Source organism: Gopherus flavomarginatus, chromosome 1, assembly GCF_025201925.1.
Source record: "Gopherus flavomarginatus isolate rGopFla2 chromosome 1, rGopFla2.mat.asm, whole genome shotgun sequence".
NCBI classification, from domain to species: domain Eukaryota; kingdom Metazoa; phylum Chordata; order Testudines; family Testudinidae; genus Gopherus; species Gopherus flavomarginatus.
This window is the reverse complement of record NC_066617.1, coordinates 352,517,627-352,540,335: the sequence shown is the minus strand read 5'-3', so window position 1 is coordinate 352,540,335 and position 22,709 is coordinate 352,517,627. Positions and strand designations below refer to the sequence as shown.

Below are 22,709 nucleotides of genomic sequence, written 5' to 3'. Positions count from 1 at the left end.
TAACTGGGCACCTCAGTAGCTGGTGTGGATGGCACCAGAGGAGACAGATTGTCCTTAGTGACCTGAAAGGCCTCCGGCATGGGCAGCACTGCCAGGTGCCAAGTGCCTCTGCGCCGCTCTCCAGGATGGCAGCCGGGTCTTGAAAGGGGCTCGACAGCTCAGTAGGTGGTGGAGCCCCTGGCCACCAACCAGAGAGAAAGAGCTGCCCCTCGTGAGTCTTTGCTCTCCTCTGGCTCTCTCTTTCCCTTTAGGGCATATAGGAGAACACCCTTGCTCTCCCTTTCTTTTCTTTTTAGCCAGTACAGGGGATGGGGGTTGGTGCCAGCGGCATGCTCCACATTGAGGCTGCGTTGCTCAGAGCAGACTCTGTTCTAGTCAGCTTCGATGCCAGTGCGAGGGAGCTTGAAGACAAATGTCCCGCTTCTTTTTCATTCATGGCCTGAAGCTCTTACAGATGTGATATTTGTGCTTGGGGGAAACTCACATGAGCGACTTCAGACCGCTTTTGTGGTGATCACTGACTGTCATAGGTTTCTTGCAGCAGTCATAAGGCTTGAAACCCGGGAACCAGGCCGGCCCTAGGCTAAGTCCCGTCCAGGACTAACCAACTATTACTAACTCTAACACTTAGGGGACTATAAAACTATAAAAGTTTTTAACAACTATATAGAAAGAGTTCACAGCTAGACACAGTTGAGAGAAGTAAGCTTACCGAGGCAAGGACACATTCCAGCACCGTCACTGGCGGTAAATAGGAACTGATGGAGGGGAGAGCCAGCGGCACCCCTTATACCAGCACCTATGAGTGCCACTCCAGAGGGCGCCAGAGAAGGTCTCCTATGTATACCCCTGAGGGAAATACTTCCAGCACTGGTGCACGTGTGGCAAAAAGGTGAGCACACACACCTACAATGCAATGGACATGAGCAATCACTGGAAGCAGAAAAATGAATTTCAATTTCTGTATGAATTTGAGATTCAGGGGAAAGAAATGCATTTCTGATAACAAAGCTGAACAATTAAGATTTAACTATCATCATCTAGTGAAGATACTATTAACATGTGGCAGCTCAGCAAAGAATATTTAAGCTGGACAGTAAGTCATCAACATATTTATGACATTTAGAGCACACAGAACATGTTACAAAGAGGCAGCTTAGACAAAGTCAAATTTTTAGCATTCAAAAGGTCCTAGAACAGGGGTTGATAACCTCTGTCATGCGGCTCACGAGGGTAAGCATCCTGGCAGGCTGGGCCAGTTTGTTTATCTGCTGCATCGGCAGATCGTGGCTCCCACTGGCCGCAGTTCGCCGTCCCAGGCCAATGGAAGAGGCGGGAAGTGGCACGGGCGAGGGATGCGCACCAGGAATAATGTGCATTAAGGCTGTAGTTCCCCTCCTCTTCCAGCAAGTGAGACTGTCAAGGAAAAGAAAGAAGCAGAGGGATCTGAACTTTTCTACAGAAAGGATCCCAGCACAGGGCTCCGATGCTCTCTTCTGTATCAAATGCCACCAGAAGGCGGCACTCAGCTCTTGCTTTAAACCAGGAAGTAAAGGGAAGGACTGGGAAAACTAGACATCTAAAATATGCATGCAATCAATGAGATATAACAAATATTTTCAGTTTATTTGTAATGAGCTACTCACATATTAAAAGCAAGGGAGATGGAAAAAACGAAAAACAGCTAATACTAAGAATTCAAATCAGATTTAAGAACTCTCTCTCTCTCATTTAATGAGCACTTATTAGATCTATTCCCAGGTGGAATTTAAAAAAAAAAAAAAAAGGGAGTCAGAGTGAGAGAATGTATAGCTCTGGATACTAGATACAGCTGTGTATGTTATAGCCAAAAGACCTCTCAGCACAGCATGGATTTAAAAGGTAACTATGTTCAGTAAATCCTTAACATACCATTCCTTACATTTCTATTGAATAAGCACTTCCCACCCATATGCTGAAAACCCTCTCAATAACTGGTCACTGAAGGCCTGCTGTCCCAGACCAAAGGATTTCCAGCAAATTCCACCATCTAGTGTCAAACGAAGAAAACTACAAGACGAGGATTTTTGACTGAGACCTTTTCATTTTCCATTTTTCTCATACAAGCTAGGGCATCAACACAATTTGTTAAACACAATGTGATACAAAAACATTTCAGTAATATCAATACAGAAAAGTGCCTCATTCTCAGTGAACAGGGCAAAGCAAGGGTTTTGCGGAAGCTCCTTTAAGCTTCAACATTATAACAGAATTAAAGTTGCTCAGGCAACCTTAAATAGTGTCCTTTTCTTACTACTGAGGAATTCACTGTGCATCCTAAGCACTCTTAACACAGGTTTTTTAGCTGAATATATTAATAGCATTGCATAGTTGAACAATACATTCTACAGGCAAACATAAGAGCATAGTTCATGTTAAAAATCTGAAGTTAAACTAGAGTCACAATGAAATGAAAGAGAACAATGATAAACAATGGAAGTAAATTGTGCTCCTTGAAGGCGCATTTTCCTTGTAAAGCATGGAAAAATAAAAGCTGTTCACATTATAGATTTCTTATTGCTTTGGGAGTATTCTTAAAACAACGATTAAACTATATACCCAAAACATTATAATCATTGTTAAACATAAAGGAAGCACCCTTAAATAGACAAAGTTACTGGGCTGCTGTCATAAACAGATGGTTAAGGGTTAATGTCTCTTTCACCTGTAAAGGGTTAAGAAGCTCAGTGAACCTGTCTGACACCTGACCAGAGGACCAATAGGGGGACAAGATACTTTCAAATCTTGGTGGAGGGAAGTCTTTGTTTGTGCTTTTTGTGTTGTTTGTTGTTCGCTCTTGGGGCTAAGAGGGACCAGACACATACCCAGGCTTTCCCAATCTTTCTGAATCAGTCTTTCATGTTTCAAAATAGTAAGTAATAGCCAGGCAAGGCGGATTAGTCTTACGTTTGTTTCCTCAACTTGTAAATGGTGTTTTTGCTGGAAGGATTTTTACCTCTGTTTGCTGTAACTTTGAATCTCAGGCTGGGGGGGGGTCCCTCTAGTCTATATGAATCTGAGTACCCTGTAAAGCATTTTCCATCCTGATTTTACAGAGATAATTTTTACCTTTTATTTCTTTAATTAAAAGCTTTCTTTTTAAGAACCTGATTGATTTTTCCTTGTTTTAAAATCCAAGGGAATTGGCCCTGAACTCACCAGGGATTGGTGGGGGAAAAAGGAGGGGAGATGGTTAATTCATCTTTGTTTTAAGATCCAAGGAGTTTGGATCTGTGTAAGCCTCTCAAGGCAACCCTGGGAGGGGAGAGTCTGGGGGGGAAAAGAGGGTGATGGTTAATTTCTCCTTGTTTTAAGACACAAGGGGTTTGGGTCTTGGGTTCCCCAGGGAGGGTTTTGGGGGAACAGAAAGTGTGCCAGATGTTAACTTCTGGCTGGTGGCAGCGTACCAGATTTAAGCTAGTAATTAAGCTTAAAAGTGATCATGCAGGTCCCCACTTCTTGAACTCTAAAGTTCAAAGTGGGGAAAAAACCTTGACAGCTGTGCAAAAGCTATGACTTTTCAATATACTGTTTGGATTGCCCTTTCTGTTTTCTTCCAACACATATTGTGTCCCAGCTCATGCAAACGAGACCCGAGATACTTGAATGATACCCAGCCACTGAAGGGTGGCAGGCAGCAGTGTCTCACACGCTATCCAAATTCCAATACAACATCCATCATACTTGACAACTGTGTTTTAGGGGGACAGATTTTCAAAAGGGCTCAAAGCCAACATTTCCAAGTGTTCAGCACTTACAATTGGGACCAGATTTTCAAATAGAACTTTGCTTCCATTTAGTCACCTAAATAAGGGCCAGATTTTCAGACGTGCACAGCAGTCACTATTGGGACACTTCTGGCCCACATCTTGCCACTTATTTTGGTGCCAAAATTAGAGCTAAGCCTCAAGCCCAGAGAGGCTCAATACTAAACGTCAAGCTCAAACAAACCACACAGGGATATTTCAGCAAAAGGCAATTTTCGGCTCATATAATCATGGCAGATTTCCTCCTTGAAAGAATAGCAAAAGTAATGTGTGCAAAGAGGTGGCTTCTTCCTCCTCCAAACTCACTCCTTCCAGCTTATCAAAAATCAAGATATAAAGTTTAAAATAAGGCCTGGTCCTGTGATAACAAAATCCAGTTTCTTGCATTCACCACTGAATGAGATCAATTACATACATCACATATATCATTCATGATTCTCCATTCAAAAGAAAATAAGCTGTGCAAATCATTCTATCACTTTAAAGACATGTTTAATTTGAATGATTTATTTGACTAAAGGCAGTCAAATCATTCAAATAAAAAAACATTCATTCTGGGGCCACAGACCCCACTGTGAAATCCCACTCAGAGAATGATTTAAAGGCTATTCGGTCAAATATTTAACTCTTTATCTAGCAACCTACCATAGTGCCTGGGCTTCAAGCATTCCACTTGGATTGCTTGTCAGACGTAAATCCCTTCACCCCTCTTGGTCGAGGTGAACTTGTGACTGTGTTACCTTTTACATGTTTCTCCTTTGCACCAAGAATTCTGACCTGCATTCACAAAACTGGGTCAAGACAGTTCAAATTTTCCAGTGAAAACAACTCTCAGTGGGATTTTCTGACAGATTTATGCAACTGCAGTTGTCAGCAGTTTCTTGCTCCTGACAGAGCAACAGACAGGCTGTATTAAGACCCCAGTACTTGGAATTCTACTTGGTAAGGAAATATTTCAACATTTCCACCAGTTATCAGAGAGAAAACAAACATTTATACCAGGGGTAGGAAACCTATGGCATGGGTGCCAAAAGCGGCACGCGAGCTGATTTTCAGTGGCACTCACACTGCCTGGGTCCTGGTGGCTCTGCCTTTTAATTTAGTTTTAAATGAAGCTTCTTAAACATTTTAAAAACCTTATTTACTTTATATACAACAATAGTTTAGTTATAGATTATAGACTTATAGAAAGAGACTTTCTAAAACATTAAAATGTATTACCGGCACGCGAAACCTTTAATTAGAGTGAATAAATGAAGACTCGGCACACCACTTCTGGAAGGTTGCTGACCCCTGATTTATACTATAGTCACATCTACACCTCCAGATCTTTATAAGGAGATATTTATTGCCTCTCTAGAAGCACATGTAACCCACTTCAGGTCCCTCTCCATGCCAATCTGAAAAGGGTCTAAGTTGTTACGGTTCCCCTACTACAGAACATTGACAGTTCACACTTTTATCTTTGGAGGGCCCTAGTTCATCAGCCAAAATGACACTTGTCACACACATACTGGTTGAAAGCACATGGATTTCAATCTCGGGTTGAAAGAGAGAGTGCTCCATCACATTTAGTCACTCAGCAGCAATAAATGATGCTCTGTATACACAGCATCTCTGAGAACCAGGCGAGGGTGGAGGGAAGAGAAAAAAGAGCACATCCTGGAAGAAATGAAACTGAATTAATCTGAATACAGAAGTCTTGTAGCCCAAGAACAGAGAGTACAGTAAGAGATACTCTGGGTAGTCTTTCCTTGTGCAGATGATGCTACTCCGGCATTCAGATCCCAACATGAGAAGAGGCTTTTGAACAGGCTTTCAAGTCAGTGCTGAAGAACACCACTCAGACCACTCAGTGCAAGAAGCAGTCAGACAATCCTGTCAGACAACCAGAGTACTATGGGTCCATGACTTACTCTGCCCTTCCATGCCCTCCCAACACTTAAGGGGATGACAGCCAGGGAAAGTGGAGCCAATCTTTAGAAGCTAGCAAAAGAAAACAGCAAGAGACATATGCAGATGCACATGACTAAGTGAGAAGCTGGGGCAAGAGTCTAAATGAGAGACTCCACAGTGAGGAGCAGACCACAGTGACAGTTCGAGTGTGGCCAGGAGGAGAAGGAAGCAGACTGGGTTAGGGTCAGTGGGGGATTGGGTTTGGCTGAGGAGCAGAAGGGAAGCAGACTGGGTTCGATCAGAGAGGGAATCGGGTTTGATAGGGAAGGGAAGCGGATAGGGTTCCATCAGTGCAGGTTCGAGCTTGGCTGGGGAGGGGAAGGGGAAGGGGAGGAGACCAGTTTTGGGTGTGGAGGGGGGAGAGGGCACAATCTGGGTTTGACTAGGGGGCAGTGTGTGGGGTGGAATTCAAAGAGCCGCAAGGTGAAATGGGCGCTCTCCTCTCCAGTACCTGGCATGCAGCAGTGGGCCAAGTGAAATTGCAACAGAGCAATGGGAGCATGTCGCCTGCTTTGCCTTCAGGAGTCCATCATGTGCCCAGGCTGGGGAGTTGAATGCTGGGCTCTTGCTCAGGCAGGGGGGCGTGGGACAGGCAGGACTGTGAGGCAGAGAGTGTGCAGCTCTCTGTCTTGTAGATTGCACAGTAGCCAGAAGGAGAGTGCAGCAGATTGTGGTGGGAAGTATAAGACCCCTGCTGGGGCTGAGCTGTGCTGTCAGTGTGGTGCAGGCCGGGGCCGGCTTGCACATGGCATGTTCAGAGGATGGGCTGCTTTGCCTTCACGAGTCCATCATGTGCCCGGGCTGGTGAGCTGAATGCTGGGCTCTTGCTCCGGCAGGGGGGCGTGGGACAGGCAGGACTCTGAGGCAGAGAGTGTGCAGCTCTCACGCCAAAGCATGGTCGGGAGAGTAGAAAGCTGGGTCGCAGGGAGGTGTGTTAAAGTGGCTTAGCCATCCCTCCATGTGAGAGAGCCCTCAAAGCTGCCAGCTGCGGCATCCCTTCCTTCTCTCCCAGGGCCAGTTCCAGGGTTTTTGCTGCCCCAGTCAGTAGGGGGGAAAAAAAGCCACGATCGCAATCGGCGGCAATTCACTGCTTTCTTCTTCGGTGGCATTTCGGAGGCAGGTCCTTCCCTCCGAGAGGGACTGAGGGACCCACTGCTGAATTGCTGCCGAAGAGCCCGACCTCTTGCCTCTTCCCTTGGCCGCCCCAAGTACCTGCTTGCTGAGCTGGTGCCTGGAGCCGGCCCTGTTCTCTCCCCAGGAAGAAGAGCCTCTGTCTGGAAATCCTGCAGCCCATCCTCTGAACATGCCATGTGCAAGCCGCCCCCGGCCTGCACCACACTGACAGCACAGCTCAGCCCCAGCGGGGGTCTTAAACTTCCCCCCACAATCTGCTGCACTCTCCTTCTGGCTACTGTGCAATCTACAAGACAGAGTCGCTATTACTGTAATGCACCTACAAACACAGCCCTATCTGTACAATTATCGATTCACAATCAAAAAGGACTTCGCTGGCTTTCTAAATGGCAGGAGAGCAATTCACTGGGAGCGTGGTTCTTATCATATACGTCCTCCCTACAGTCTAGGATCTGCAGCCAGCATCTTGATTGGTGGCGGCGCCCCCAAATCTTGGCACCTTAGGCAGCCGCCTAGTTTGCCTAGAGGTTGCACTGGCCTTGCCTGAGAGGACAGAGTCAGAGATCCTTAAACAGGATCACAGGGAGACTTGCACTCGACAGGAGCATACAAGCAGTGTCGCATAGCCCCTCTCCTCCCTGCACTCCCTCTATGTAGCAAGTGCTTTCTGCTACCACTGCAGGAACTGGGCTGAGAGGCTTTAAAGGGCAGCTCCACAGATCAGGAACAACTCTTCTCCTCCACCCACCTCTCAGCACTGAGCTTGCCTACCACCATCACCACATTAGCAGCCCGGGACAAGTGACCTTACAGGAAAGTTTCCATCTCCAAGGTAAATAAAGGCTGTCTCTTTGCCTTATCTACAAGAAGTCATCTCCCTTGCTTAAACAAAAATGGCCATCCTTGATACCGTAAAGGGCCAGAACGCCTCACCTCACAACTCCCCCACTGTGGGCAACTATCGTGTATTTTAGGCCGCAATTTGTCAAGTCAGTCTGGAAAAATACTGGGACCCTTGCTATAATCATGTGACTGTCTGAGTTTTATCTGACCTTGCATAGTACAGTAAACAGGACCTTTTATGGTGCCTGCAGGATTGTTGCTTTGTGCATGCTGCGCGCGTGATAGTATGCTTTTGTCCAATTATATGATTAGTATGTATAACGTCAGTATGCATGGCTAGCCCTTATGTAACTGAAATCAACTATATAAGGAAGTAGAAGTAAAAATAAAGAAGAAGCTTTTTTACTTGCTTACAGCTGTGTTGTGTGAGAATTTTCTGTGCTCCGCATTGAGACGCCACAATTGGTGACCCCGACGTGATCCGATCCGGCAGGACCTGGTCGGAGTGCTCGAGAGAAGAAAAGCGGAGGTGGTGGCCGCGGCAGGAGGTACCGAGGGGATATCGGCTCCTGGTCGTCCGAGAGTGACGTTCGTGAGCTCACAGGTGAGCGGCCGCATATTATAAAGAAAATATGGGTTCTGCATTGTCTGTAGAGGAGAAGACAGTGCACGAATTTCTGCTGCGTATAGCAGAAAAGCAGGGAGAAAGGCTTTCCCCTGAACCACTGTCCCGTCTGCTTAAGTGGGGGCAGCGACGAGGATTTTTTATTACCCCGAACACTGTCTTCGACAAGACTGTCTGGGAGCAACTTGGATCAGATCTGTGGGGGTCGGTTGCCCACGGCAATAAAGAGGCTGTCTCCCTTAGTCAAATATGGTGCAAGGCAAAGAAAGTAGTGGAGACACTCGCTGCCGAAGCAGGAGTTCAGGCCGCCGTGGAGGAGATTTTCCGATCGAAGAAGACGGACGAGCCGCCTGCGGTGCCGCCTGAGCCGCCCGCTGTGTCCCCGGCTGGGGATAAGGATGAGTCGTCTGTGGTGCTGCCTGAGCCACCCGTCGTGTTCCCGGTCGGAGCTAAAGAATTTTTTGCACCAGGAGAGGACACAGTTATCCCTACTGCACCTGGTTTTGACCCTGATGGGACTGACATTGATCCATGCACGGTCCCTCTTCCTCCGGATTCGGACAATTCTTTTGGCAAAATGGATGTCGATTATCCTCCCTATTTGGAATCCGCGGAATTTCGTGAGGAGATGAGGCGACAAGGATACCAGTTGCAGGAGATGTTGAATCACTTGTCCCGCATGGCGGGAGAGCCTGTCCCTCCTCAATCTCATCTTCTAAAGACTTTGCAGGACTATGAGAAATATAAGGCCCATAAAACTAAGCCACCGGATCCCACCTTGCATACGGGCTATGAGAAATATACGGCCCATAACACTAAGCCACTGGATCCCACTTTGCGTACGGGCGGTGCCGCCGTTGCCTGTCGCACCTGTGGAGATTGGGATTGTGGTGTCCACGGAACTCCATCACCGGATACTTCTTGTCCTCGTTGCGGTCGTTTGGGGTGCCGTGGAGAATGTGGGCGATTACCAGGTCGACCTTTGACCGCGCCCCCGAGACCTTTGCAACCTCCGAACCACTCCAATCCTTTCCTTAATCAGCCGCCCGCGGCCTCCAGTCGTGCCCGCTGCGCTTTTCTTAATCAGCCACCCGCGGTTCCGCCGCGTCCAGCGGCTGCACCTGCAGCCCCGCCAACTACCCGGCCGGCGTATTCCTCTGCAGGCGCTGGAGCAGGCTCGCCTGATCCGGTCCGACGATGGCATGGACTTATAAAAGAAGCACGCATAGAAGGGGAATTTTTACCCAGTGCCTTTCCGGTTATTATGCCGGACCCAAACAATCCTGCCCGGCGACAATGGGCACCATTGGACTGGAAACTCATTCGTGAGGCACAGAAGGCTATAATGTCTTATGGCATGAATAATCCATATGTGCAGTCTCTTGTGGAGCAGGTATTTGTTGGACAAGCTATGTGTCCTTACGATTCGTCAAAGTTTGCAGATATGCTTTTAACACCTACTCAACGGCTGTTGTGGAAGGATAATTGGTCAAAGCGTGTGGAGCTGGCTATGCTACAGAATATTGAATTGGATATAAATAATCCATTACGTTTTGCTACTCAGGATATGCTTATGGGAACTGGTGCTTATGCAGATCCACAACGACAAGCCCGCCTTGATCCTCGAGTATTACAGCAATCGCAAAAACTGGCTTTGGCCGCTTTTAAAGATGTGCCTCAAATTGGTAAACCGATTCCACCATATGCAAAAATTGTCCAAGGCCCTTCAGAGTCTTATTCCACATTTCTTGACCGACTTCGAGAAGCAATAGATCGCTCCCCAAACTTGACAGCCGAGGCGAAAACAGCCGTTGGACTCGATCTTGCCACGCAGAATGCCAACGCCATTTGTCGTCGTATCCTAGCCACCCTGCCAAAAACTGCTTCCTTAACTGAGATGGTGGAGGCCTGCAGCAGAGCGTCAATATATGAAGAGACAGATAAAGCAGAGATACATGCAAAGGCCCATGCATCCGCATTGGCGGTAGCCCTTAAGCCTTTGGTGAGAGCCGGTAAGCCTTCCCGCCCGTCCGGAGTTTGTTTTGCATGCGGAAAACCGGGGCATATGAAAAAGGATTGCCCAAATAAAAGTGCGCGGGCGGGGACCGAAAACACGACAAAGGCTTTCGCGGGAACCTGTAATCGTTGTGACAAATTTGGACACCGTGCATCCGAGTGCCGGTCCCGTTTCAAGAAGGACGGCACGCCGCTTCAGGGAAACGGGACGCGGAGCGCCCGCCGGGGGGGCGCGAAGATACAAGTATCCCCCAACCCCAAGCCGGTTGTTTGGAATACCTCACAGGAGCCACCCGAGGAAGTGCCGGAGTGGACTTGGCCACAGCCGCAGATGTAACGTTGGACAACGATAAGGTGCAAGTCGTTCCCTCGGTAGTGAATGGCCCCCTGGGATACGGACTTAGTGCTCTTCTGATCGGCCGTTCCTCTATGTCTAAACAAGGAATTTTTGTGCTGCCTGGCCTTATTGATGCGGACTATACTGGAAATATCGGAATAATGGTCCGGGCCCTCTTTCCTCCAGTTAATATTGCAGCTGGCACTCGTATCGCTCAGCTGATTCCATTTCGCAGTTCCGTGCCAAAGACTAAATTAACGGAACGTGGTCCTCATGGATTTGGCTCTACAGATTCTCCACAGGTAGCTTTTGCCATGACAGTAACTCAACGTAAACCTTCCCGGATGGTGTGTCTACATGGCCCTGATGGCCGTCAGATCCGACATGATGCCCTTTTGGATACTGGAGCTGATGTGACTGTTGTCCCGATTCAGTTTTGGCCCGACTCCTGGCCCTTACAAGATGCCGCAACCTCGGTTAGGGGCATTGGTGGAACCCAATCCACTCACATCAGTACCTATTATATCACGATTTGCGACGATGAGGACCCTGCTACAACTGCAAAGGTGCGTCCTTATGTTCTTTCTGCTCCCGTCTGGCTTTTAGGCCGTGACTGTTTAAGTCAGTGGGGAGTCGTTTTACAAAACTCACCTTTTGCTTAGCGGCCATTGAGGGGCGGCCGATCCTACGGTTAGAATGGTTAACCTCTACTCCAGTGTGGGTCGCTCAATGGCCGTTACCAGCTCACAAGCTCGCCCATGTACACGAACTGGTCCAAGAACAACTTGCAAAGGGTCATCTCGAACCCTCTTTGAGCCCCTGGAATACTCCAATTTTTACTATCCCCAAAAAGTCGGGAAAATGGCGTCTGCTGCATGATTTGCGAGCAATAAATGCAGTTATGAAGGATATGGGAGCCCTCCAGCCAGGCTTACCCACCCCTACGATGCTTCCGCGCAACTGGCCTCTACTTATAATTGATTTAAAGGACTGTTTCTTTACAATCCCTCTTCACCCTGACGACAGGGATAAATTTGCCTTCTCAGTTCCTTCCGTAAATAAGGCTGAACCTGCTCAACGATATCAATGGACAGTGCTCCCGCAAGGCATGAAAAACTCACCCACCATCTGCCAGTTTTACGTGGCCTGGGCATTACGGCCCCTTCGTTGTGCACATCCCGATTGGCTTATTTATCATTATATGGATGATATCCTTTTTGCTGCAGCAACTCTTAATCCTGAAACAGCTACTTCGGAAATTACCTCTGTGCTGCAGTCTGCTGGCCTTACAATAGCTCCGGATAAAGTTCAGCGACAAGCGCCTTATTTCTACTTAGGCATGCGCATTACGGACTCCATTGTACGACCTCAAAAACTGACTTTTAATCTCACCGTTCACAATCTGCATGATGTTCAACGTCTGGTCGGCGATTTACAGTGGGTCCGTGGACTTTGCGGCATTTCTAATGAGGACCTTGCTCCCCTTCTTCAGCTTCTTAAAGGAGGCCGTGATCCAGCTGAACCTCGATCCTTGCAACCACACCATAAAGCTGCTCTTCGTACTATTGCCGATAAGATCACCCTTCGGTATTCCGGTCGTATTTTTCCGGGATCGCCTGTGTCCCTGGCAATACTTTCCAGAGATACCTCCCTGGAGGCGTTACTTTTTCAATGGTTTCCTGATCTTCCTGATCCCCTTGTTTGCCTTGAATGGATTTTTCCCTCTTCCCAATTTTCCAGAACAGTTACCACTCGACTAGAGGCTATTGCATCGCTTCTTATGACCGCTCGCTCCCGTACCGTTGCAATCACGGGAGCTGATCCTGATGTTATTTATGTGCCTTTTAATGCTCCGTTATTGTCTCACATTTTTGCCACTGATGTCTCTTTTGCTGTTGCCTTATTGAGTTATACTGGTCAACTTACCAATTACTATCCCTCTCACCGCCTTTTATCAGTGACCATTCCTTTGGAAAAGGTTGTCATGCGACAATCTTCCCCTGTCCAGGGACTTACTGTGTTTACCGATGCGAGCGGTAAAATGGCTCGCGCCGCCATTTTGTGGTATACTGCCGGTGCCTGGCATCATGAAATGGTGGTCGCTGAAGGATCTCTACAAGTTTTGGAATTTCAAGCCATTATTCGTGCCTTTGCCAAGTGGCCTACCACCCCCCTTAACATTGTCAGTGACTCTCTTTATGCTGTGGGTGTTACAAGCCGCTTGGAACGTTCTCTTTTGAAACAAGTGCCTAATCCTGTCCTGTGGCAGGCCCTTTTAAAACTTTGGCATTTACTTGATGCCCGTTCCTGTCCGTATTTTATTACTCATATTCGCAGTCATTCTGGTATTGTAGATGGTCTGGCCCAGGGCAACGCCATTGTTGACCAATTGGTTGGTTCGGTCCATGTTCCTGATTCTTTTGCTCAGGCTCGTCTCTCACACGACTTTTTTCACCAGTCCGCCCGTGCCTTAGCCAGACAATTTAAGCTTCCGTTATCTACTACCCGTGCCCTTGTGGCCTCTTGCCCTAGTTGTCAGCAACATGTTTTACCCCCTTCTCTTGCCTCCGGTGTTAACCCTCGCGGTTTGTCCTCCTTGCAAATTTGGCAAACTGATGTTACCCTTTTTTCTGAGTTTGGCTCCCTCAAATATGTTCATGTCACAGTGGATACCTTTTCAGGATTTATATGGGCAACAGCACTGGCCAGTACTGGCTCCCGAGATGTTATCAAACATTGGCAGGTTTGCTTTGCTGTTATGGGCATTCCCGCGTCCATTAAGACTGACAATGGTGCTGGATATATTTCTCGTCGTACAGCTCACTTTCTTTCTTTATGGGGAATTTCCCATGTTACCGGTGTGCCTGGCAACTCCACCGGCCAAGCTATTGTAGAACGTTCTCATGCCTCCCTGAAACTTCTTTTGTTAAAACAAAAAGGGGGAGTTGCCCCCGATGCTGATCCATTGTCCCGTACACCCCATGCTCGCCTTTTAAAGGCCTTATACGTGCTTAATTGGCTACAGGTAGGACCCCATAATGTCCCACCAGTTATGCGGCACCTTGCTGGTGCCACGGGCCAAGATTGTCAGTTGCCCCGTCCACAAGTCCGATGGTTTGATTATACAGATCAAAAGTGGCAAGGTCCCGCAGATTTATTAACATGGGGAAGGGGTTATGCTTGTGTCTCTACTGTTACAGGTCCTAGATGGCTGCCCGCGAAGTGGGTTCGACCGTGGCTTGCCCGCAGTAACCCGGAGCAACCACCGAGTGACCCGCCGAGTGACCCGGAGGACACAAACCAGGACGACGATACTCCAGACCTTCGTTTTCTTTTCATTTGAGATCAAGATGTGTTGGATAATTGGACTATTGTTTTGTGTGATTTTAGTGCCTGCTGCAGCTGCGCCGGATTTAGAGCAGCGCTTGCGCTATAATATTTGGGTGCGACTGGCTAATGTGCTTAATCAATCTGAGTTCTGTTTAACTGTTGCACCCGATATGCATGGCTTGTTGGGCACATGCCTTGTGCCTGTTTGTAAAGCACCTGAAGATTTGCCTATACCGAAAACTTCTGGCTTGTGTAATTTGCAATGGTATCGGACGGCGTCCAATGAATCTATAATACAATATGACCAGCTGTTTAATTGGGGAGGTACCCCCAGTTATTCTCTTCCCCCGGACGCTGTGCAACTTTATACCCCCTTTGTTGCCAATCATCCCAATAATACGTGTGCGCGCATGGTAAATTGCTCCAATTATCGCCCAGTAAAAGGCTGCCTGCGCACTGGGCCAGTACGCTGGAATTGTACAACCCCTCAAAATGTAACCAGTAATTATGCTCATGTCCCTTTGCCTAGTGGGTGGTTTTTTACCTGTGGAAGCCGTACATTTAATTATATTCCTGCCAATTTGTCTACTACCCAATGTTGCCTTAGTCGCCTGGTTCCTATAATGCCTTCAGCAACCTTGCTTGATCGAACCACCCACTCACGAGCTAAACGAAGTGCTTCCCCTTTGACCCCTGAATGTAATGGGAATGTGACCCTGCTTAGTAAGGCTGAATATGTTTCTTTAGCTGCTTCATTGGTGGGTCTTCCGGGCTTGGCAGTAGGATATGGGAGAAATTTGGCCGAGCTTGCTTGTTTATTGGCTAAAACCATTAATACCACATCTAGTGCTATTGGATTATTGAACCAGGAACAGCAGGAATTGCGGCATGCTGTCCTGGATAATAGAGCAGCTATTGATTTTTTGTTGTTGCAAGAACATTTGGGATGTGAAGCTGTAAAGGAAATGTGTTGTTTTAATTTGACTGATAATAGTAATCGTATTCAACAGCAAATTGCTATGCTTAAAGCTTATGCGCTAAGCATAAAACAAGACAATGATCCCCTGTGGGCTTGGCTCGCAGGTTTTGGTTGGCCCAGCTGGCTTGTGTCTTTGGCTCATACATTTATTATTGTTTTGCTGGGCATCCTGTTATTGATACTTTTTATTCCTTGCATAATTCAGTGTGTTCAGCGCAGCTTGCAGCGCCTTGTAGACTCTGCATTTAATAAAAAGGGGGGAATTGTGGGCAACTATCGTGTATTTTAGGCCGCAATTTGTCAAGTCAGTCTGGAAAAATACTGGGACCCTTGCTATAATCATGTGACTGTCTGAGTTTTATCTGACCTTGCATAGTACAGTAAACAGGACCTTTTATGGTGCCTGCAGGATTGTTGCTTTGTGCATGCTGCGCGCGTGATAGTATGCTTTTGTCCAATTATATGATTAGTATGTATAACGTCAGTATGCATGGCTAGCCCTTATGTAACTGAAATCAACTATATAAGGAAGTAGAAGTAAAAATAAAGAAGAAGCTTTTTTACTTGCTTACAGCTGTGTTGTGTGAGAATTTTCTGTGCTCCGCATTGAGACGCCACACCCCACAGGGTAATAAAAACTGTTGTGTCTGTGTTCTCTACACAACTTCAAGCATATGAGGAAACCACAGAGACAGTCGTGCATCAGAACCCCCAGAAATGTATTCAGTGATATATGCAGTCAATCCCTGCGGAGCCACTGCTCCCAGTGGATTGCCTGCCAAATCCATGCCATGCTCACCCCCCACCTTCCAGCCCAGCTTGCTCAGGTGCAGTATCGCCTCTTACCTCTGAGATACATAGGCTGCTGGAAGAGGGGTGATGCCAGGCATGCCCCCAAGAGGGAACTCTGGTGCAGGACTAGTCCCATGGGGGTATGGGGGGGTGGGCATGGAGGAGCCAAAATCGGTGCTGTGAGTGAGTGTTATTGTGACCTGGTGCATGGAGGGGCATGCAATCCCACTCTCAATTTTGGTCCCACTGCCCTCCTGTCACAATGGATGGCTGGCAGGGCCAAATCTAAATGGAGTGGGGCAGCCAACTCTGCTCCTCCTTGCTACTGTCCGTGGTATGCACAGTGCACAATGGGCATACTGCTGCAGGTGCCACTGCAGTCAGGCTCTAAATAAACCCGTATTTACTATGGACACATTAACATAAAAGGCCGAGCTAAATATTGCTGCACTGTTAGCTTTGGCAATAGAAGACAGAGACTCATTAGAGGGCTCCTGAACTATTTAAAAGGAATACTGCCTAATTCCTATGCACAACAAAAACTAACAAAGCAGTGCCTTCAGCAGTCCAGAGGCATGAAGATGGGTTCACAAAGCCAATCTATGGAGGAAAGGCACTCCACCTTCCTGACCGCCACCTACACACATCTTAAAATAGCCTCTTACTTGCCACCATACTGTAATCACTGCTTGGTCCTCCTTCAATTCCATAACCAGAACAAAGTATCATGGAAGTCAACCACACTCGTCACCGGTAAACTGCTTGAGTCATCACCTGTAACAAATCCACCAGAACATCAACACCTCTAACTAAGGAGCCTACCATCTTTCTTCTCTCTTTCCAGTTCCAACAGAAAGTAATAATCACTAGTAATGTGACTATATTCATCAACCTAACAAGTATTGGGGAAGTTTTACAAACACTTTAAAGCTCTTACCACTCATTTTAAAACAGAAACTACATCCTTTCATCTCTTAGCATACAGTGTGTGCAATTGTATGGGATTCTTTTGGGATGACAAAGAAAAATAAGTTAACTCCCTCATACAGATGAGCAGCTTTTGCATTGCTAGTGAACCCATCTCCATATTTTTTAAATGACTGACACGTATCACAAAGCACGCAGTGACAAAGACATGGATAGCAACAAGTGCTGCAGCAATAAAGATTTGAACTGTGGCAAACAAATTCTTCCTTCATGCAAAAGTTGACATGGAACTTGCCACCAGGCTTAGGATGAGAAGCAAGACAGTACTTCATCAACGGTTATACAGTTACAATACTTATTGCACCTCAGGAGCAAGGACAGAGAAAGTTTGTCATGCCAAAACAATGCCAGAACTTTTTTGGAACATTCATGCCCTTTTATATAAAAGGGGAGGTTTGCCTGTCAATATCCAGTTTCCCCCAAGCTCTCACAACTCTAGTACAAAGCTGTGCCGGCAAAGCAATAAGCTGTTACTCTACAATATCCACCAAGCTTTAAAGTCCTGCCACACAACAATTAAACTTCACTGAAGCATTTCAAACAGCAACTTGCCCATTGGACAAATAATCTTTCTCCAGGACTATGGGACAAGTGATCTCACTGGTTTTAAGAGTAAAGCCATAATGAATATTCATCTTACCTTCAAAGGAGAGATGTGTGATTGCAGGACATATCCATGGATGTTTTCTATCTGAGATAAGTTCTTTTCTGACACATGAACAAGTTCTGGTCCTCTCACTTCATGGGTTAAACGAGGTAAGGTATGATCATGCAGGGCATCCTCATCTTGATAGCGATACTTCTAGGATAAAAAACAAGAATAATAAACAGCTGTGAAAACATCACATGTATTAATATCATTATAGATCACTAGTCAATATTAGCTCCCCAACCTCCACCCAATCAGTAACCCAGGAGAAACAATCTGTTTCCAAGCAACTCATCAAAAAAAGAGGCAGATTTGGTAGTAGACGCATTGATGCACTAGACTTTTACCTTCAGAGATTTGGGGTGAAATCCCCCAAAAGGAAAAGAGAAACATGTTGATCTTCTCCTAGTCTCTAGCTGACATTGGTCCACATCCCAAAACCTTCCAAATAATATTGCATTACACTTCTGTAACATTTTCCATCAGAAGATCTGAAAATGCTTTAGAAACATTAAGTAGGCTCACAACAGTCTTTACGGGCAGGAAATTGGGGTGGTGCATAACTAGTCTCCATATTACAGATGGGAAAACCATGAGACAGAAGGGTTAAAGTCAGACAAACATTGTAAAGTTTGGCCAGACTATTTGGCACTATTTTCTTTCAGTAGGGGCTTAGGGGAGAGCTACAGGGCTTCTTGAAATCTTTGGCATAAAGTGGATGGATGTGGTGCTACTGTGAAATTTTGCTTTCAGGCACGAGATCAGTAGTTCTGTAACATGCAAAATCAAATTTAAAAAAAAATATAAGTACTCGGACCTACTGGCCTTCTCACCAAGTTAGAGCTTAGAACAGAAAACTAAGCATGCCATAATTTCACAAGAGTTTTGGCACTGGAGGAAGAGTTTGTTGAAAATCTGTTCTCTCTATTTCCCATTTGGAATTCAGGACTTGCTTTTATTTTAAAATTGTGATATACAGTAGTAAAGTTATCTTAATTCATGAAAACATTAAAACTCAGATGTGATGAACCGCCCCCATAATCCACTGAAAGGTGAGTTCAGATGTGTGCTGTTGGTGTACACACTGTTGCAAAAGTTTACAGTTTACAAACTCTCATTCTGGCATAACAGAAGGGCTCTGCATACACCGATTATTTACAAAATACACAACGGGCAAGACTTTGTCTCTGTTCGCTCTGTGGAGTATGTCTGCAACACTTTATGCACACACACATTTTCCATATACTGCAAGTATGGAACATACACAGTAACTGGCACCAAGCAGCTCATTTTGGAAAAAAGCCACCAATCTAATAGACAGTATTCCAACCAGTGCCATAAGTCTTGGCACACAGATAACAAACCCCAAGTAATCCATTATCCTCTACTAATTCTAATGCACCTCTTTTAAAGAAAGTGTCCAGCCACACTGATGCCATCAATAGAATGAGCAATTTGGTTAAACAAAACTTTGAGAAATAGCTGCATAATGCAGGAATCATCTCATCTCCCTTGCTACAATAGCTCACAGACTGGACAACTGCATCTCCATCAGTGTCAATGCAAGACGTCCGTGGAGAAGCCATGACTGGTTCACAAACCATCTCTTAAGTCTCCTCCTTAGGATGGCATTGCTTCAGAGCCTGCATCAGCTATCTGTGTTCAAGGTTCTGGTTCTGACTTCTGAAACCCTCAAAGCACAAATCCAAATTATCTCCATGACCAGTGTTTCTCAAACAGGGATCGCCGCTTGTGTAGGGAGAGCCCCTGGCGGACCAGGCCAGTTTGTTTACCTGCCCTGTCCGCAGGTCTGGCCGGTCATGGCTCCCACTGGCTGCGGTTTGCCGCTGCAGGCCAATGGGAGCTGCTGGAAGTGGCAGCCAGTATGTCCCTTGGCCCGCGCCGCTTCCAGCAGCCCCCACTGGCCCAGAGCAGCGAACCGCAGCCATTGCGAGCCACGATCAGCCAGACCTGCGGAAGGGGCAGGTAAACAAACCGGCCCGGCCCACCAGGGACTTTTCCTACACAAGCGGTGATCTCTGTTTGAGAAACACTGACCATGATGCTTTCTCTTTTCAGGGAAGCCCCTGCACCTTGAGAAATATGATCAAACAGGTACTCAGACACTATAGTAATGGGTGTCATAAGAATATAGACAGATCAGGCACAGCATGCTTATTGGAACCCAGGAACTCTCAGAGTAGAGACTGAAGTTTTGTCCTAATTTATTGCTCTGAGAAAACACTGGAGCTAGAGCTGTTCTTTTGACCAAACAATTTTCCACTCAAAGTGTGTTTATTAAAATTTTCTGTGGGGAAAAACCTGCTGAATCAGTCTACATTTTCCAATTGCTCAATTAGTTGAATCAAAATAATTCAGTTTGTTTCAGAACACTACTTTGTTCCATTTTGGTCATGTGTCACTTTGCCATTTAGACATTTCCAACTGGAAATGTTTTTTCACAAAAGTTTTCCATATTCTAAATTTTTGGTCCCTCTATAGAACGGCAAAGGGAAGAGTCAAAATTTTCAGTGAAAGAAAGATTCCTTTCTTTGAACAGCTGGCAATTAGTGTGCTGCACTCAAACACGTCAACTACAGGTTGGGGATGAGCTGTTGTGCCAGGCAGCAGAAACATGCGTATTGCAATGTTGCTGGCTACTGCAATGTAGCTGAAAAAAACAAAACCAAAAACTGGTCCTAGGCAGTGTAGGCAGCATGATCTCGACATCAATAGACCAGAGTTCTTTTCCTGGTTCTGTCACTGACTTACTTCATGATCTTGGGAAAGTCACTTTTGCACGAAGAAGCGGGGAGGATATTTACCATCCTTTATTAAGTGTTCTTCATCGATAGATCTTGGAGCACTAAGTACACCGCTACCTCGATATAACGCCACCCAATATAACACGAATTTGGATACAACGTGGTAAAGCAGTGCTCCGGGGGGGTGGGGCTGCGCACTCTGGTGGATCAAAGCAAGTTCAGTAAAACACAGTTTCACCTATAACGCGGTAAGATTTTTTGGCTCCCAAGGACAGCGTTATATCAAGGTAGAGGTGTAATAGGTAACAGTAGCACTTATTATTATTGATCCTTATGTGGAGCTCACAAGTAGTATAAAAAATCTTCACAATTTTTATCAGTTTCTGCAGAGAAGTTGTTCTATCTCAGTGGCTCTCAAACTTTTTTTACTGGTGACCCCTTTCACATTGCAAGCCTCTGAGTGCAACCCCCCCCATATAAATTAAAAACACTTTTAAATATATTTAACACCATTATAAATGCTGGAGGCAAAGCAGAATTTGGGGTGGAGGTTGACAGCTCACAACCCCCCATGTAATAACCTCGCGACTCCCTGAGGGGTCTGACCCCCACTTTCAGAACCTCGTTCTATCCCATGATTTTAGTTACTGCATTATTTAACAGAAACACATGGTTGATAGTTTATTAGATATTTACAACAAAGCACTCAATCTAACATTAAAATCCCACACCACAAATCAAAAGTAATCTCGATCACTATGGAAAGCTATCCATTTTCATTGAAATCCTAAATTAAAGATGAAAAAAACTCAGTGAAATTAGCTAAAGTTGCTATTTCTTTAGCAATTTGTATTTTTAATACATTCTTAGTCTACGTTATTCAAGGATATCATCAAACTTTTTAAAATGTAGTCCTGTTGTAAAGTTCCATTAGACCTTGTAACAGGGGCCTGGACTCCACTTCCATCTTCTTCCTTGCAGAAACTGTAGGGACTCTACGGGGTGTGTTCTCAGTTAAATATTTCAATTCCCCTTCACCAGTATCACCACAGTACCGTGTCCCCAACTATTTACAATATTTGCCAAGCTTTAGGCCCTCTGACCAGCACCCGATGGTAACAGAGATCGCCCAGCTCAGAGGCCTTTGTATGACTAGACCCAACTAACTCTGTTCCTCCCTCTCCCCGCTGCATTTCCGTCCTTTGCCTTTTCTCAGCCCTGGGCTGATGGGGGCCAACTGAGTTTCTACCCCACCCAGCCCACAACTCTGATCAGATAATTATCCCAATCAGCTTCTATTGAGCCACTAATTAGCACGTGAGTGACCAGACTGCAGGCTCACCTACTCACTCCCTGCACACAGTCAGACCTAAACAAAATACCAAGACTAATTAAGGAAAGTAAATGGAAGGTTAAACTTTCAAAAGCAACTAAGTGATTTAAGCTCCTGAGTCCCATTTCTAAAGTGAATTCAGAGCCTAAGACCCTTAGGTCCTTTTGAAAATTTTACCTTATAACTGCATATTAACCATTAGCATGCAGAAGATCCTGCATATTCAGCCTCCATAAATTAGGAAGCAAGTATACCGGACACTTCTGTACCTTCCTTTTCCTTCTGCCCTCCCCACAGGCCTTGCCCCTTCCAAATTCTTCACAAAGTGCTGCAACTAGAACATTCTTCATGTGGCTATTTCACTCCTATTTTGAGCCTGCATCACTGCTATCACATGGGAACCAGTAAAGAGCTGGGAACACGCTGAACCTGGAGTCCTTACGAGAACTGCTTTTTATTGCTGGTTCCCAGCGTAAACATCATGTCATGAGTGCAGGCCAGTAATAAAGGAGGGTTTCTGGTGAAGTGGTGGAGCAGACGGAGGTGCCAGGGAACACCAAGCAACAGTTCTGACTCACCTCCCTACAGCCAGAGATGCTCATTCCTTTCTAGCATTGTGCCCTGCAGTGGGTCTGCAATTTCCTTGGAAAACAGCTAGTTCCCTGGAAACCGGCCTTTTCTCAAGGGTTAATTCAAATTTCTGGAAGGAAAACAAATGCGTAGAAACGCTGCTCCTTGTTTGACAAACGAACAGGTGGACGGCTTATGATAATTAAATTACAAGTCAGTGCCTGCTGCTCACAGGGTATTGTATGCTGCCAGCTAGCACCAGATATTTAAAATCCCATGTAATTACCTACAATGGAGGAGTGGAGTGTGCTGTTGTGAATGTAATGTGAACTTGCTCTTTTTAATAACTGATCATTCCTGTTACGATGTGAGAGTATAGCTACAAAATGGCACCACCACCTCACTTTACTTCAGCCGGGAGGGGTTTTTGTTGTTTGTTTTGAAGTTCTGTTTGCAAGGGAAATGTTTGCTGAACAGAGGCAGGACCTGACACAGCACAGAGTATTGGTTAAAACCTTGCAGCTGGACACCAGCCAGTTCTGATGCAAAAAAGGAGAAAGATAGGGAGATATTGACTTGACAAGTTA

General features: G+C 46.0%; 1 protein-coding gene across 8 annotated transcripts in view; it reads right to left on the bottom strand.

The window, feature by feature from the left end:
- The window catches only part of DLG2 (discs large MAGUK scaffold protein 2), a 1,579,821-nt gene that overhangs the window by 807,567 nt on the left and 749,545 nt on the right, over positions 1–22,709 (bottom strand). For 7 of the 8 annotated variants that reach the window (XM_050940648.1, XM_050940534.1, XM_050940523.1 and 4 more), the window contains one exon: positions 17,446–17,607. In XM_050940648.1, the coding sequence (XP_050796605.1) occupies positions 17,446–17,607 (162 nt within the window). The remainder of the gene's footprint in view (positions 1–17,445; positions 17,608–22,709) is intronic. The other variant, XM_050940567.1, reaches the window with a different exon arrangement.